General features: G+C 38.8%; 1 protein-coding gene across 1 annotated transcript; it reads right to left on the bottom strand.

Annotated features, from left to right (window-relative positions):
- Positions 1-1199: 1199 nt before the first annotated feature.
- On the bottom strand, positions 1200-13229 carry LOC127970560 (uncharacterized). Its single transcript, XM_052573178.1, has 14 exons — positions 12994-13229; positions 12727-12856; positions 12477-12526; positions 11782-11890; positions 11228-11386; positions 11017-11134; positions 10835-10896; positions 10006-10131; positions 9526-9605; positions 9258-9404; positions 8606-8802; positions 6999-7128; positions 4186-4370; positions 1200-1831 (listed from the first exon to the last, which is right to left on the bottom strand). Exons 1-14 carry the CDS (start codon positions 13111-13113, stop codon positions 1669-1671), a joined length of 1776 nt encoding a protein of 591 aa, XP_052429138.1. The 5' UTR covers positions 13114-13229; the 3' UTR covers positions 1200-1668.
- Positions 13230-16266: the final 3037 nt, after the last annotated feature.

Raw genomic sequence — 16266 nt, 5'->3', positions numbered from 1 at the left:
AAGTTTTTTTCGAGTATGGCTCTGTGTGACGTTAGATGGAGCGGAATTTCCTTATATGGGTCCTAAGGGCACTTCTGCCGGAAGAGCGCGCGCTCCTGAATAGCAAAGCACTGAGAGCAGAGGCATTCACTGATCAGAGCGAGAGCGAAATGTCACAAAAGAATTGTATTTTTGGTTGCCAAGGCAAGACAACCCTGCACAGATTACCAAAAAAAAAAAAACAGCATTAAGGGACCAGTGGATGGAGTTTATTTTTACAGAGCATCAACGGAGTTGTGCAAGTGTTTGTGTTTGTTCCCTGCATTTTGAAGATGCTTGTTTTACACACAAGGCCCAGTTTGACGCCGGATTTGCGTATCGTTTATTTCTTAAGGATGATGCAATCCCAACGAAAAAGGGTCACGATCGTGTGTTGGAACCGCAGGCGGTGAGTAAAATTGCTTAAAATATCTCTGCCTCGTTGTTAGTGCGTCCCCTCCCATGCCGGAGACCGGGGTTCGAGCCCCGCTCGGAGCGAGTCGTTGCTGCTGCTGCTCTCGTTCAGTTTCAGCCTCGGGATATGATTCTGGATCATAAATAAACGGCTGAATCTGACTGTTAGCCATGGTTTGTTTTGGTTGGTTTAGTCCTCACGGTAATGTCACAGCTTCCAAACGCTCTCAACGCAAAAGCCTACTCGCGCTCGTGATTCTTTAGCTCCGCCCACACGTCACGCCTCCAGCCGGTCGTGTTTTTCCGGGAAAAATCGGTACAGACTATCTTTCGCTTATGAATATAATAAAACTAAAGACTTTTTGGAATTATGAAGGATGCAGTACGACTCTATAGGTACTCAAGTTTAACAGGATATTGAGTGAAAACGAGCATTTCACCCCCCCCCCCCCCCCCCCCTTTAACATATTGGCTGTTTAATATGAAGCACTTATTCTGCATGACCATATTCTATATCCCCAACCCACCCAATAACTAAACATAAACATAGTTAATGGTTTGTTAATAGTGAGAACTGGGCCTTAAAATAAAGTTTGACCACAAATTCAGATAAAAATCCTTTAACATCTTCTTAATACAAGTAAGTGGTTAGTACTTTCACTACATTACTTCGTGATGCTCCTTGAGTCAATCTTTGACATGGAAATAAATATTTCCCTCTTTAAAAAAAGTTTAGCTTTGATATCTGTATTTTCAATAATGTCAGTCTTACAGGAAGTGTCCTTGCGTCCTATTTCACCACAGCAGCTTTTTTCAAAAAGTGTACAAAGTGAAGGTGATGACATTGATTTATTTTCGCGAACTTGACCTTCATGGTTGAATGCAATTTAAAATTTAAAATGCCCTTTTCACATGCAATTGCCATTTTTATGAACAGTTTTTGACTGACCCACTCATTAATTGAGACTATGGCTATTACATTTGTATCAACCTGAAAACAAGAAGTCATACACACCCAAAAATGAAACTGCCCTGAAATGACCCAGAGACTGTAATGCAGGGTGAATATATAACCCTCCTCTCAAGACAAATGTCATTAAGGTAATAAGTGGGATAAAACAGAAAATATGACCAAGTCAGGTGTGTCTGAATGTGTTCCTACAGTAAGACTGGACAGTGTTTAGTTGGTTTACATTGCTTGATGTTTCTGCAGCATTTGTATGTCCTGTTGATCCCTCAGAGCAGAAATCTGTCTGAAGTGGAGGCAGATGGGTCTTCCTGTGGAAGTTCTTGGGCCAGCTGGCGAAGAACAACAATGTGGGCAGTGTGTGTCTTAAGCATCAGCTCCAACTCGTCCTCACTGCTCCCCAAGACGTTCACTCCGTTAACCTCCACCAGCCTGAAACATACACACACATTCTCAGAACAACAACACTGACAGCAGTGCCATGTACCTATTTTAAAAAGGGATCATTGGGTACCATTGGGTACTATCACCTTTTACCAAAAAGCAGTTTCTTAACAAAAGTTTCAAAAGTCGAGTTATACAGTTTTTGATATAGGGAGAACACAAAATCCAAGTCTTGACAGCTCTGACATCTTGATAGGTCAATTTGTTTTGTTAATTTTAAAGACATGGAACACACACACACACATACATCAATATATATTTTATATGTGTGTGTGTGTGTGTGTATCCGAGATTGGGTTTCCTCCTTTGTGATGCTTTGCCAGGTCTTTCCTGGAGGTGACTTTAGTTGTTGTTTGTTTGTGGGTCTTTCTGCCTTTAGTTTTGATGCTCAAGCACCAATCGGGTTGAGATCAGGAGATTGACTTGGTCATTGCATAATCTTTCACTTTTTTACCTTCAAAAACTCCTGGGTTGCTTTTGCTGTATTGGGTCATCATCCATTTGTACAATGAAGCACCACCCAATCAACTTTGCTCCATTTGACTGAATCAAATCAAATGGATTCAGTCACTTGTGTATATCTGTACACATAATCACTAAACATCAGTAACCCAGTGCCACTAGAAGCCATGCATGCTCATGCCATCACACTGCTCCACCATGTTTCAGATACTACTAGATAATGTTGTATGCTTTGGATCATGAGCTGTTCCAAGCCTTCTCCATACATGTTTCTTCCTGTCATTCTGGTATGGGTTGGTCTTAATTTCAGGCATCCAAAGAATGCTTTTCCAGAAATGGTTAGGCTTTTTTAAAATGTGTTTTGGAAAAATCTAATCTGGCCTTGTTTGCACCTTGTGGTGAGCCCTCTGTATTTGCTCTCATGAAGTCTTTTCTTGATTGTAGACTTTGTCAGCAACACATTAACCTCCTGGAGAGTGTTCTTTACTTGGCTGGATGTTGTGAAAGGGATGCTCCGATCATCCACCTCTGATGTCCTCCGTGGACGTTCGAGCCATTTTATGTTTCTGAGCTCACTAGTGCATACTTTAGTTTTCTCAGAATGTACCAAACTTGATTTGGCCACTCCTAATGTTCCTGCTATCTCTCTAATGGATTGGTATTGTTTTTGAAGCCTAACAATATTGTCTGTTTCAATTGCATGGAGAGCTCCTTAGAGCGCATTAAGTGGGGACAGAGCAAAAGCTTCCGAATGCAAAGGGCACATCAGCTCCAGGCATTTTACCTGCTTAACTTATGTAGAAAAATGAAAGACTAGTCCATGAAAGAGCTTTTGAGTTCCTCTGATTTTGATGAGAATACCCTCAAATTAAAGCTCAAAGTGTGTACTGTCGATATTGATTATACAACTGTTACTTGAATATGTTTTGGTCAGCAGCTAAAATAATAAAAATGTGTCTCTGTCCAAATACTTGGACTTGACTGTATCTATATATGAAAGCAGCATCTGTGAAAAATAATGAAGGGATTAAAAAAAAAAATCTTGGATCACATGAAAAAACATTTTTAAGCCTGTTAATTGTTTTTGCATTCATCAGCTTTTATTTAATGCAATGTGTTTCTGAAAATAGGAAAATGACTATTGCCTTTATATTTGTTCACTGACTGTGAAAATAATTTTGCCAGAGGTTTGGCAATTAACTACCAAATACATGCATAGTACTCAGAGACCCTTTTTCCATTCTTATGTTTTGCCCCTCCCTCCTTCTGTTACTCGTCCAAGACTTAATTGTGCTTGTGTACATGTGTTTGCATGTATATAGTTATGCGTTCTGTAAAAAACCTAGCTCACAAATTGAATATTTAAACTGCATGGCCATGTATTATTCATGTTTTTATCTGTTCCTTGTGCATAGACGTCCAGGTTTTACATTTCAGTGTTTTCCTGTTATGCTCCCTGTCTCCTACAAATTTCCATAGCAACAGGGGAAAAAACACAAGAGCTGATGGAACCTCTGTGATCCTCTCTGTTCTTAAAGGCTGGAAAATTTGGGATGTCCCTTGGCATGTTTTATGAAAGGCCAATTAGAGGCTTAATTCATCAAAACATCTACTGCACTGAAATGACCTTTTTGATCTCACATTCTTTCACATTTCAGTTGTGCTTTAAGATTATGACCCAAAGGTTACGGTTGGTGGAAAGAATAGATCACCCAAAAAAAGTGTTCTAGTTTTCATTTTTTGGGTGAATTGTTAAGTTTTCTGTAACCTTGTGGTGCAGGTAAAGGAAAGCTTGAAAACATACTAGAAAGATTAACAATCTAGATTCAAACATTCATTAAAATATGTTTTTTTTTTTTATCAATTGTGCTGACAATTACCTGTCATTCAGGCAGAGATTAGCACCCTCACTATGTACCACCATCAGCCCCTGGCCCTCTACCCAGTCCACAGAGAATCCATAATGACCGTCTGGGTCTGCTTTCACTTGGGTGGCCACAAGCATGACAGGAGACTGCAAAGAGACCAGCTGAGTCAGAGTAGGGCTCTTCCTCTCAGCTTTCTCCTGCAGAAAAAAACAAAACAAAACAAAACTGTTGAACAAGCATCAAAAGCAGTGAATAGCTGGCGGCTCACCTCAGCTCTCATTTTATAGTAACAGAAGTGGAGAGTCAAAGGATCTGTCCTTGAAATAACTCTTTTAAAAGTGTGAAGTGTTAAAGCTGAAAGCCTCCAATCATCTGACTGCTGTAGAGAAAAGCTGTGATTTGAGTAAGCTGGATTTGAAATTAAGTTGAAATTAAGTTGAAATTATGTCAACACACATACTAATGGCGTGTGAATTAGGAGAGAACATTCAATAAATCAAAAAAAAAACAAAAAAAAAAAACTCATAAATAATGGGTGTAAAAACAATTTCCAATGGCTAGCAAATTTCACAGACACAACCAATTAAATGTGAAATAAATTTTTAAATAGAAAATGATTAATTTCTTATAAAACATACTCCAAAAAATCTAATTATTTTAACAGTGTGCTCATTAAACTCTGTTTTGTATTATTTACTGCCCTTTTTGCAGACTTGTCTGATTCTTATAAGGCATAAAACAGGGGAAATGTAATATCTTTAAAATACAGTATAAATGTATATACAAAATGGGCTGTAAAAAAGGTCACTGAAGGGGCCAAAACGTGTCATGACTCATGATGACTAATGAGTCCATCAGTGGTAAACATGCAGGATCACATAAACCCACACCCCCAAACCAATAGCTGAGACAGAGACTGAATACAGGAAATGAGTGAAAAGATGGATGCAGAGTGATCAGATTTCTCTGAAAATGCAGCAGAAAGCCGAGGTGAGTGCTCGAGTCTCCTAGCGTGTGAATGCCCTGCGGCAAAGGCTACTGAGCCTCTCCCCAGACAGGGGCACCAGACAGCTCACTCACACAGGAAACCCCACTGTAGAAATGTTTAGGAGCCCTTATCACCCCAGTGTTTGGATCCCCTAGGGCAGGCCACATAGCTTGGGCCTCGCTTAATTATTTAAGAGAAGCAGCAAAAGGGCCGGTACTTAAGAATGAATCATTTTGGTCAACTTTCATTTGCTCGTATGTCATCCTAACCTGTTAATGGAGTGAGGCGAGGGAAAAGCTAGAGCAAACAGAAACGAGAGCAAGCTGAACAATGGAAATACAGAATATAACCTGGCAACTGTCTTTTAAACCGTAGAGGATTGGGAGGTGCTGCGCGAAGAACAATCGGTTGAGAAACGGGCACACCTTTAGAAATCCCCTAACTCTTATGAGATGGGAGAGGAAGCCGTGCCAAGCCCCGGATTGTAGGATTGTGTTTCGCATGAGAAAGGCTTCCGGACCTGGTTAGAAAAGCGTGGCTGGTATTAATGATATAAGTGAGGCACTGTCAGTTACAATAACGGATTCGCAGGGCCCCGGAGTGTAGTGTTGCATGCAGTAAAATGGCAACCTCAAGATGGACTATAAATGCTGCCACAACTATTAGCCACTGGGCCTCTTAGCCGCCAGTGCAGCTCAACATGGTGACCGCCAAGACATCGGGAAGAGGGAACAATCAAAGTGAGCCCAACTACTGGGAGCTCTTGTGCTTGGCCGCAATTGCAGTATCTCGACCACCTTTCCCATGAGAATAGTGAAACCTAATCCGAGTCTGCAACCACGACTGCATCTCTGGGCTGAAGGGAAATTAAGTGTATTGCAATTTAAATAAAAAAGAGACGATTAGAAACAGTTTGGGTCATATTATTTAGAGGGGCTTTCCCCTAAATCCCTGTATTTTAGTTTGAGACCCGACGTTTGCCTCTACATTAGTTTTCACTCTATTTCAACAACTCCTCCCCTCCCTCTTCCTGTCTTTTCTGATGTACTGCAGTCGCGATGGATCGCGGAGATTAGAGGCGATGATGAAATATTTCCTTATTGTCAGATAATCTAGGGAAAATAAATGTCAGCCTGCTCCTTATTAGGGCCTAGGCTTGTATTAGTTCCCAGACTGCTCTGTGTCCTGACCTGTGCCTTTTTCCCTGATTAGGTCATATGATAAACATTAGCGCCACTGCCTTTTTCCCACCAGATCAGCACCTAAAGACTGTGGCCTGAGGGCGGCAACGTGACACGCTCTTTCTTGCAAAGCCCCGGTCGGCATGTGTCCGTTCATGGCACCTCGTAAGGTCTTTACAGATGAGATGAAAGTGCTGCTTTCACAGGATGGAGGTGGGGAAAGAATCACCGGTACTAGCATTTCATGTCATCCTGGCTTTTGAAAAATGAGTGGCGTTGGTGCTAAAGACTTAATGTTGTGGTTACTATTATTGTGAAATGACAATCAATTTCCTTCCCATGACGATTTGTTTAAAAATTTGAAAGATGGAAAAAACAAAGGTAACTTATATGTTACGAGAAAAGCTTCAGGACTTTATGTCGATTAACTGTGTTAATTTTTCGTCTAAATGTTTTTGTATGTCCAACAAAGTGCTTGCATATTGGGAAAAGCCAAGACTGTAATGCTCACATTAGTACCATATGTTCAGCCTCATTTAAATGTGGTCTAAAATAATAACTCCTGGCCTGCGTTCACATGTCAGCACTATATCATTTTATTCTGCACCAGGAAACTCTGAAAACCTTGAGAAACTAGATCGGGGTTCCAATCTCACCTTGGCCTGTGTCTTCTCCAGAACTTCACGCAGGTGAGCCACCTGTCGATTGAGGTGGACTAGTGTGATCTCGTCTTTAAACACCTGGCAGTTTAGCCTCATCTTCTCCAAAAGTCGGACCTCTGATGGCCTGAGGAGTAAACAAACACAAGCTGCTCCCTTGGGCTCTCTTAAAGGAATAGTTCCCCTTAAAATGGCCATACTGAGAATTTTTATCCCCATAATGACTTACATTTTGGACTGTTCTTAACACAAAGCCATTGTACGGCTTCAGAAAACTGGGAATATAGTGCTCATGTTACAGTATATGGACCAGTTTTATGATACGTTTATTGTTTCAAGCAGTTTGGACCTTGAAAGCCTCTCTTTACATAAAGCAGAGTTTTTTAATTTTTTTATATTCTCCTAAAAATTAACCTCTTATATTCAGAAAAACAGAAAACAGAAAGCCCTAAGGGTTTGGAACAACAATAAATTTTATTTTTAGAGAACTATTAGCTTTGGAAGATTAGGAAGCTCATCTGAACAGACTTCCAATGTTCTGTCACTTTATGTCAAAGATTAGGCTTTTTTATTATTCTGCGGCTAGATCTTAAATAAATGTAAGCGGTCTAAACCTCTCATGTTCTCAGACCCAGATATCTTAGATTAATGTCATCCAAAACCCCTGAAACTTGAAAGATTTGTTTGCATTTATGCTGGGGAAATGGCCAAGCACTTGAAGGACATAACGTAACAAAAAACAATAAGCCTTCAACTTAAGTGGCTTATCAGGTAATTAATGAGGACTTGGACATATTGATTCATGATGGTATTTTCTCACACCCTTATCCATTCCTGCTTTCAATCTGTTCAGCTCGAAAAGATGTCAGAATAAATCAAAGGCCGTAATGCTGAGAAAAAGCAGGAAACTACTGGGTGAGACCCACACTGGCTTTTTCCTCGAACACCCTCTCTTTATTTGCACACCTCATAAATTAAACAGGTATGGATACCCATTTTGCAAAGGTAACTGTTTTCATATGATAAGGCTGGTCCTCCAAAATTCAGTATTTGTGTGAAAAAAAATATTATGAAGCATAACGGTGAGTAAATAATGACAAAATTGTAATTTTGGGGCAAACTATTCCTTTAAACATTGTCAGAACCATGAAGATGTTAAGAAATTACATTAAACATTGGCATGATGGGGTGCAGTCATAAGGTGGACTAGAGACTGCTTTCTCAGCACTTCAGGAAATAAGGAAAGATTTGTGGACTACCCATTACCCTCATCCAAATGACCTTCAGCACTGACGCCACAGAAAAATATACTGTAAACAGAGCATTAAAAATCACAGGATGTAGGCTACTGTACACTCTCTACAAGTAAATTACACTAAGGGCATCCAAAACCAGCTCTGATCATCAGTTCTTCCAGCCTTTTCTTCTGGAAGACGGAACACATCATTATCCATAAAGACCATTAATTGCATTAATGAACGGTTCCTATACCTCTTCCCTGTGATAATCCCATATAATTACCCAATGGCTCTGTATTAACCTCCAGAACATTCGATTCTGATTTATTCTATTTATTCTATTCTATGGTAAAAGCATTTACTTACTTATTCTTCTGCACTGGTGCAGTGTTAAGATTGTCCCTGAGTGTTTGAAGGCTCTGTCTTTTCTTCTGCAGACTGTCCTGGGCCTCACTGAGAAGCCTCTTCACTTCAAAGCTGTCTGTTCGCACTGCATCCATCTCCCCCTCCATCTTTTTCAGCTCTGAACAGAAGGCTACCAGACCATGGTAAAGCTCCTGAACCTGGTTATCAAACAGACACAGATCAGCTAAAAGCAATAGTGGAAAACAGTTCGATTATTTTTCCCTTAAGGTAGGTTTATTTTTGCAAGTCTATTTCTGTGTAAGATCATACCTTTAAATTTCAGCTAAAAAAAATAAAAATAAAATCTGTTTAAAATTTCAACTGCCCAGGAAAAAAAGATGCAGTTCATTGAATACACACAGACCCTACGATGACATGCTCCACAACTAGACACAATTCTAAAATATTAGTTTCATGACAAAATTCGCAATAATTCTTCTTAATTTAAGAGGGTTTTGAATTAGAAACCAAGAAGAAATCCATTACTAGAGAATAAAGGTTTTGCATAGTTAAGAGTTTTAACTCAAAAAACCTGTTAACTCAAAGTTCCCTGTGTGACAACCAGCCCCAGTGTTTATTTACAATGGTGAAACAGAAGATAGGATTTATTTACCTGTATGATGACGTTTTGAAGGGAGGCCACCTGTTGATTTAGCTCTTGAATCTTCCCAGTGTTGTTTAGCAGGTTTTTGCTCTGAATATTGTCAGTGGTACAAATTATGTTGTTATCTGATGAACAACGTCCTGCTTTCTGTGATTCCTACAAGTTTTGAGAGGCAAAAGTTTAATCTGAAATTAAATAAGTTTATCTCCTAAGACAGTTTTGTTTGTGTTGTTTTACTTCATTGAAATACTCAGCTAAAACATGCAATTCTGTCTACCTTCCTATATAAGTGAAGCTCCATTAGTCTCGTCTCTGAGCCAGGCAAGTCTCCAATCTGCTGCTCAGGGAGGAACTCATCTGAAAAACGTGGAAAAATAGAGACGGTATGTAAAAGTAAATTCACTGTGTAAATTCCAGAGCACTTACAAGCCACAAGCCATATATGATTCTCTCCAAACGCAAGATTAAATGGCTGATCTTTACCAAAGAAGACAAATGAAAAAGCCTTAAAAATAATACAATAAATTGAGCATAAGTCAGATTGATTTGATACATTTTTAATACATTCTCTCCAAGGATTTTATGTGTTTGCATTATCCCAAAGGACACACTAATGAACATGCTAGGCAAATACCATCATTATTATTTTAATGTGCTTTACTGTAAGTAATATACAAGTATTGCATTTTACATGATTCTTATACCAAGACATATGCACATAGATATTTTACAGTACTCCTTTTTTTATATACAAAACCTTCGCTGCTTTTCAGGTTGAAATGATCTTTGTCTTCATTAATTCCCAGCATCCTCAGACAGGACTCCACCACTTTCCCCACACTTGTCTCTTTGGGTGTCCTTAAATGTACTGTTCGATCTGACACTAAATCAAATTAACAGACAGATATAGGTTTTATTAGCGTTCGCAACTTCAGTTCGCATATCACTGCAGCACATCGAGCCTCAAGTATCACCTCAACGCAAAACATATAGCAGCTAGCGTGGACTTTACACTTTATGTTGAACTATGTATTATTTTGTTGGTGCAACTGGCAGTTCATGTTGAACTCTTTATTGTTTTGGCCAAGGTTATTGAGAGTTGGATTTAGTATGTTATGGCCTCTGAAGCCACAGAGAGATGTTTTCTAATAGTCAGTGTTTCCAATGTTCTGAATGTAATTGACAGTATTGTGTTTTACTTAAAAAACACTTTACAGAAGTTTCCAGCACCTATAAGCTACCTGAATTTCTGAAATGTACTATTTCTAAATTGTTTCTAAATATGTTATTGCTACACTTAATGGCAAAAATTGCACTGGTCTGCTAGACTTGGTTGAACAAAAATAAACAATATTTTGTTGCTTAAGCTTATGTATTCAGTCATTATTCAATGGTATACTATAAATCCATATGAAAAAAAATGACTTCTCACTGTTCTCAGGTCAAATATTTATATGCGATTAAAATGCGATTAATTTCGATTAATTAATTACAAAGCCTCTAATTAATTAGATAAATTTTTTTAATCGAGTCCCGGCCCTAGCTTAAATGTTACATGGAACAAAATCACATGGACAGAATTTTACCATTGACTGTGATTTCAATGAGGTGCGAGTTCTTCTGAAATCTTGCATTTTGTTCTTTCTGTCTGTGAGAGAGAACAGGATACATAATCAGGTCAAACTGTAAATACTGTTATGTAAATGTCATTTTGTTAATGATTTGTGATTATGGAGTGGTTTGCATTCTACATAAAAGGATGATCTACCTGAATTTGAATGAACATTGGTTCATATTGATGCTGCTAACTTGAGGAGAAGATTTCGACTTGGTCATAGAAACCAAAGCTGCTGTGAATTTCTCAACATTGTGTGGACCAAATCTTTCTTTTGGGGAAAAGGAAACAAGGTTGGTACCAGAAGTTTGCAGAAAAAGTAGTTAGATGTTGACTCAAACAGTTCATGGTTGTATTATGGTACCAAGAAGGGAGTCGAGTCTTTGGGTGGTGGAGTTTGGCGGGTGTAACTCATGGTAAATGGCAGACAGCAGCCTCTCTCTCTCCTCCAGATTGGACACTTGAAGGATTTCGAGGGTGTTGAGATCAATAGAAGCGATGTGAGATCCACTGAACTCTGCCTCTGTAGGGTTTGATCCACCCAAAGCCACAACATTATTATTAACATCTTTTTAAACGGTTGCTTATGATAAATAACACTAATGGATCTCTAAAATAGCTCTTTATTGGTTTGAATATGTTACAAACAGACCTTGCAAATCATTAGCTAGAAATGATAAAAGTCTCTATGGTGTTGTATTAGCTAGTAAATGTTGTTTTTCCTCTCTTTTTAAGTTGATGCATGGAAATACATTTTAAGCTGATGCAATAACTTAAAAGCACAAATGAGTAAGTAATACATAATCTGAACAGTTATTGGTTTGCGGCTATGAATTTGTCTCGTGGAATGTTTGGTGAATTTAAACATTTAAAAAGGGTGGGAATATGACAAAAACAAATGTGCAAACTGTACTTTACCTCTAATGAAGGGCAGGCATTTCTGTAGACCAATATTACTAAACCACTGGCAAACCTCCTCAGTGTTCAGCTCTGCTAAAGATTTGGCTCTGTACCCATTAGAATCCCACTAAATACAGACAGATACAATCAAACACATACAAATTAAGTTCATGTATGTGTACCTGCATGTATGTATACACATAATTTGAAGTACATTTTTATGAACATAACTTGCATGTTCAAAGAGAACTAACGCAATGAAAGATGTTTCCACAAACAAAAAATGCAATTTAGGACATTCCACCTTTAAAGACTTTTTTCTGCACTCCTATGAAAGATTCAGAATGAGTGTACTTGTGTATACCCTACAACTGTGTATGCTTTGACTGCACATCAGAATGAGGGGTATTTTTAACTTTCAAGTGTGAAACTGTATGCACTTTTACAATGCCTATAATATTTTACTGACTTTGACATTTCAGAAGGCCAGTGGGGTTATAAAAATAAGTGTATGTTCAAAATTATGTAGGAAAAAAGCCACGTCTATTGACTTGACTCAAATCCAAAAATCATGAGACATGCTCTGAGGCATCTTACATAATGTGAATGAGCAAAACTGCATTATCATCAAAACCAAAACTACTTGAGAAACTGAAGCAGAAAATAAAAAAGAGAATATTTTTCAGTCTCACACACAAGAAAAATGGCCTTACCTTCACTACACTCTTTTCATTGTGGTCTTTGGACTGAGGAATGTACGATGCTGGGAAGAGGAAAAATAACAGATCTAGCTGGTGGACCATCTTAGGAATCCTATTCACCAGCAAAGCTTGGTACTGGTTAAGATATTTAATCAAGAAAGTCTGTCTGATTACACTAGTTAAAATGTCTATTGGGCAGCCTCTACACAATCTTTGTAATTCAGGCAATGGGTCACAATATAAGGTCACATCACTTCTTTACCAACAGTTATCCTCCTTTGGCGTGGGGATTCCTCATCTTCAAGGATTTCATCTCTTTCTTGACATGTGGAGTGAAAGGTATGACTTCTTGGCACCCTATTGCCCAAACTACACGACCTAGTGGCAGGTTTCTGTGACAGGATGACAAACAAGAGCCTTCGTACATGTAAAACCCTTTTAAATGATACATTCCATGTGAAATCTAGATTTTGTTAATGGGTTATATTAAACAGGTACCATTTGTAAAGGTAATACTGAGTGCTTTTACCTTTTGGTGTGTTAACATGCTCATCTTACTGCTCAGTGGTAGTAGCCTCAACTCTTCCTTTAGGAACTCATGGCTGCAGTCTTCCTTGCTCAGGTCATCTAAATGAGTAAAACAACACATCACCAAGATGTCAGCACAATTTAGCAGATGTACTCTGAACTGATGGGAAAGAACTTTTGGATCCGGAGAAGCCCAATCTCTGTCTGGGTCACAGAGTCCATCTCTGGGAAACAAAACAAGTAAACCTTCAAGCTAACATGGGAAAAATTGGTCCCAAACTCCAGTCTGGACAAACCAGAGCTCCATATTTGGTGTATTGTGCTCTGTGGAACACACTTGAAAGCTTGGTTGGAATTTGTGTCAAATTAATAATGTCAGCCGGAAACAGCTACTTAATCTCTGTATGCTAGTGCTAATACTTGAGCTATTAATGTTGAGGAAGGAATGAAAGCATTTTCTTTTCACTATGATTGTTTTTACACGAGCTCTGTGGCATCAGTCATCATTGATTTATCATGAGCCCTGTTTGCACACTCTGTAAATACATGCCAACACACAGCAAACCACACTGAGATACAGTGGGATATTGCAAAACTAGGCTGACAGTGAAAAGGACAAGCTAGGGACTGTCTGGCCAGTGGCATACTTTAGTGACCAGTGACATGCTATGTTTTCCCACAGACAGCAGACATTCTAACATTCCCACAACCGCACTGCTTTCTGAACCCCCTCCCTTTCCTTCATAAAAAAAGCAGGAAAACAAACAAGTGCTGGGAATTGACACACTGAAAAGATGGTCTTAAATCCTGTCAAAAGTCTACTCTCTGATCCCTGTTGATTCTGCATAATAAGAAGCTGTATGTGTTTGCCATCAGTGCCAGGTTTACAGTACATTGTGCAATTCATTAGTTAAATTCTAAGTGGAACATGGTGGAACGGTTTATCGTAGAGAGTTAGGCCTATATATTCATCAGTTGTACAATACATATTCCACACAAGCAAAACAATCCTAAAATGTCACAGATAAACGGATCTTTCACAACAATAACACCTCCCTCTGTATCTGGACTTCCTTACTGGTAGACCTCAGACATTCGAGATATATAACTGGCAATAACTGGTTTGGCGCCATCATGCTGAGCACTGGAACCCCACAGGGCTGTTGTTGAAACTAATGACTCACGACTATACTGCCAAACACAGTACAAACCACATCATCAACTTCAGGGATGACATCGCAGCAGAGGGCCTCATCAGCGACAACGATGAGTCAGAATGGACCATCTAGTAGACTGCTGTGCAAAAAAACTATTTGTCTCTAAATGTTGACAAAACAAACTGACACTGCAATGACCACCTCCCAATGCACATAATTGGGTCTTCTGTAGAGACAGTTTTTTTGACATTTGTTTTGTAAAAAGCGCTATACAAGTAAACTTGAGACAGGATGGAGACGTTTCTGGGTCTGCACATCACGTGCCACCTCACTAGCCAAAAAAGCACAGCAGCATCTCTCTGTGCAGTGAGGAGGAGGGCAAACATCCCCCCACCCATTTTTACCACATTCTGCATAGAAACAATTGTAAGCATCCTAACAACATGGTTTGGAAAATGCAATGATTCAGACCACAAGGCCCTGCAATGCCTTGTAAAAGCAGCTGAGAGAATTATTGGAAGCTCCCTCCCTCCCATATCAGACATTTGCCACAAAGTGTGTGTGAACCGGACCTAGAGCATCACATAAGACCCCATTTGTCCTGCCAATGAACTCTCTGACCCATAAAAAAGGCATACTAGATTTACATTTACATTTATTCATTTAGCTGACGCCTTTATCCAAAGCGACTTACAATTGCTATATATGTCAGAGGTCGCATGCCTCTGGAGCAACTAGAGGTTAAGTGTCTTGCTCAGGGACACATTGGTGTCAACCAGTGGATTCGAACCCAGGTCTCTCCGACCAATGGCATGCATCTTATCCACTGCGCCAACACCACCCCATAACCAAGATAACCAACAGAAAGATTTGACAGACTGCAACAGTTTTCTTTCCCTTAAAGCTCCCCAATGCCCTGACACTTACATAAAATAGAGTTAGCACATCTACAATGACACATTTCGACTATTTCAGCATCTACTTTATGTGGATAAGCAACAGCGGGTACACATGTCAGCATTGTGGATGCACTTCTCCATAACCAAAAAGCAATATGTAAATTTGTTCTGCTGAAATATAAAGATGAGATCAGTTCATGCCATTTTACTAATACCAGTTCTCTGCAGTACAATTGTATTATTATAATTCCTGCTACTGTTACCAGTGCATTATTTGCATTGCATTGTCAAGGTCCCATTTGCATATGTTGTTGATGCACAATTATTCATCACCTACAGTACATTATGACCAAAACACATGCAACTTAATAGACTCTAATTTAATATCCTTCATTTAGGATGTTGGTTAATCAGGGTCTGTACCTGTTCATTGGAGAATTTTAAGATTTATTTGTTCAATCAATTACCATTCAGCCATAATCCTTTGGAAACTTTTATTTTTTATAAATACTGCTGGCTTTCCAAAAGCAATAATACTGTGATGGTTGTTGAGCAATGCAAATAGGGCTGACTGTGTGAATAAGTAGTAATTCTTTGGCTAAAGTTAATTCAATTGTGGACAGTGGTGGGAAATGAGCTTTCTTAACATAAAATTACCATGTAAACTCAACTCATACATCTCTTTTTGTGGAAACTGAATCAGGCGAAGCCTAATAAAATTAGACATATCAACCTCAACTGAATCACTTACAGTTAAATACTAGCTTGAAATTGCATGCTTAATGTTTAACATTTTTTGTACTTTAAGTCAAAAAGCGCACTAAACAACCATCAAAATCATTTTTCTGACTGCAATGAAAAATAAATGACAATTATTGTTGACTCAAGTCTTCAGTGTCGTCTCTATAATTTGCACTGCAAGCTTGGTAAAATGTATTTAATTTTATACTTTTGAAATGACAATGAATGTGATGACGAGCAAGAGGAAGGGGGAGTGACTTCCTTCTAGAGCAATTACATTTTGAGATTAATTTGACCTTTAAACTGACATTCAGAAATGGTCCAACTTCCTAGACTAATTGTGTGAAACTGTCCAAACAAGATTTATTTATTTTTTTACTTAAGTTAAGCCCTATCAACTACATCTATTCAGATCGTAATTATGAAAAAAGGAAACAGTGTCTCAGCTTGTTTAGTTCCCAGACAGAGCCAAAATGA

The sequence above is a fragment of the Carassius gibelio genome, chromosome B13, assembly GCF_023724105.1.
Source record: "Carassius gibelio isolate Cgi1373 ecotype wild population from Czech Republic chromosome B13, carGib1.2-hapl.c, whole genome shotgun sequence".
NCBI lineage: Eukaryota > Metazoa > Chordata > Actinopteri > Cypriniformes > Cyprinidae > Carassius > Carassius gibelio.
The sequence above is the reverse complement of the archived record's forward strand: the minus strand, read 5'-3'. Positions and strand labels throughout refer to the sequence as shown.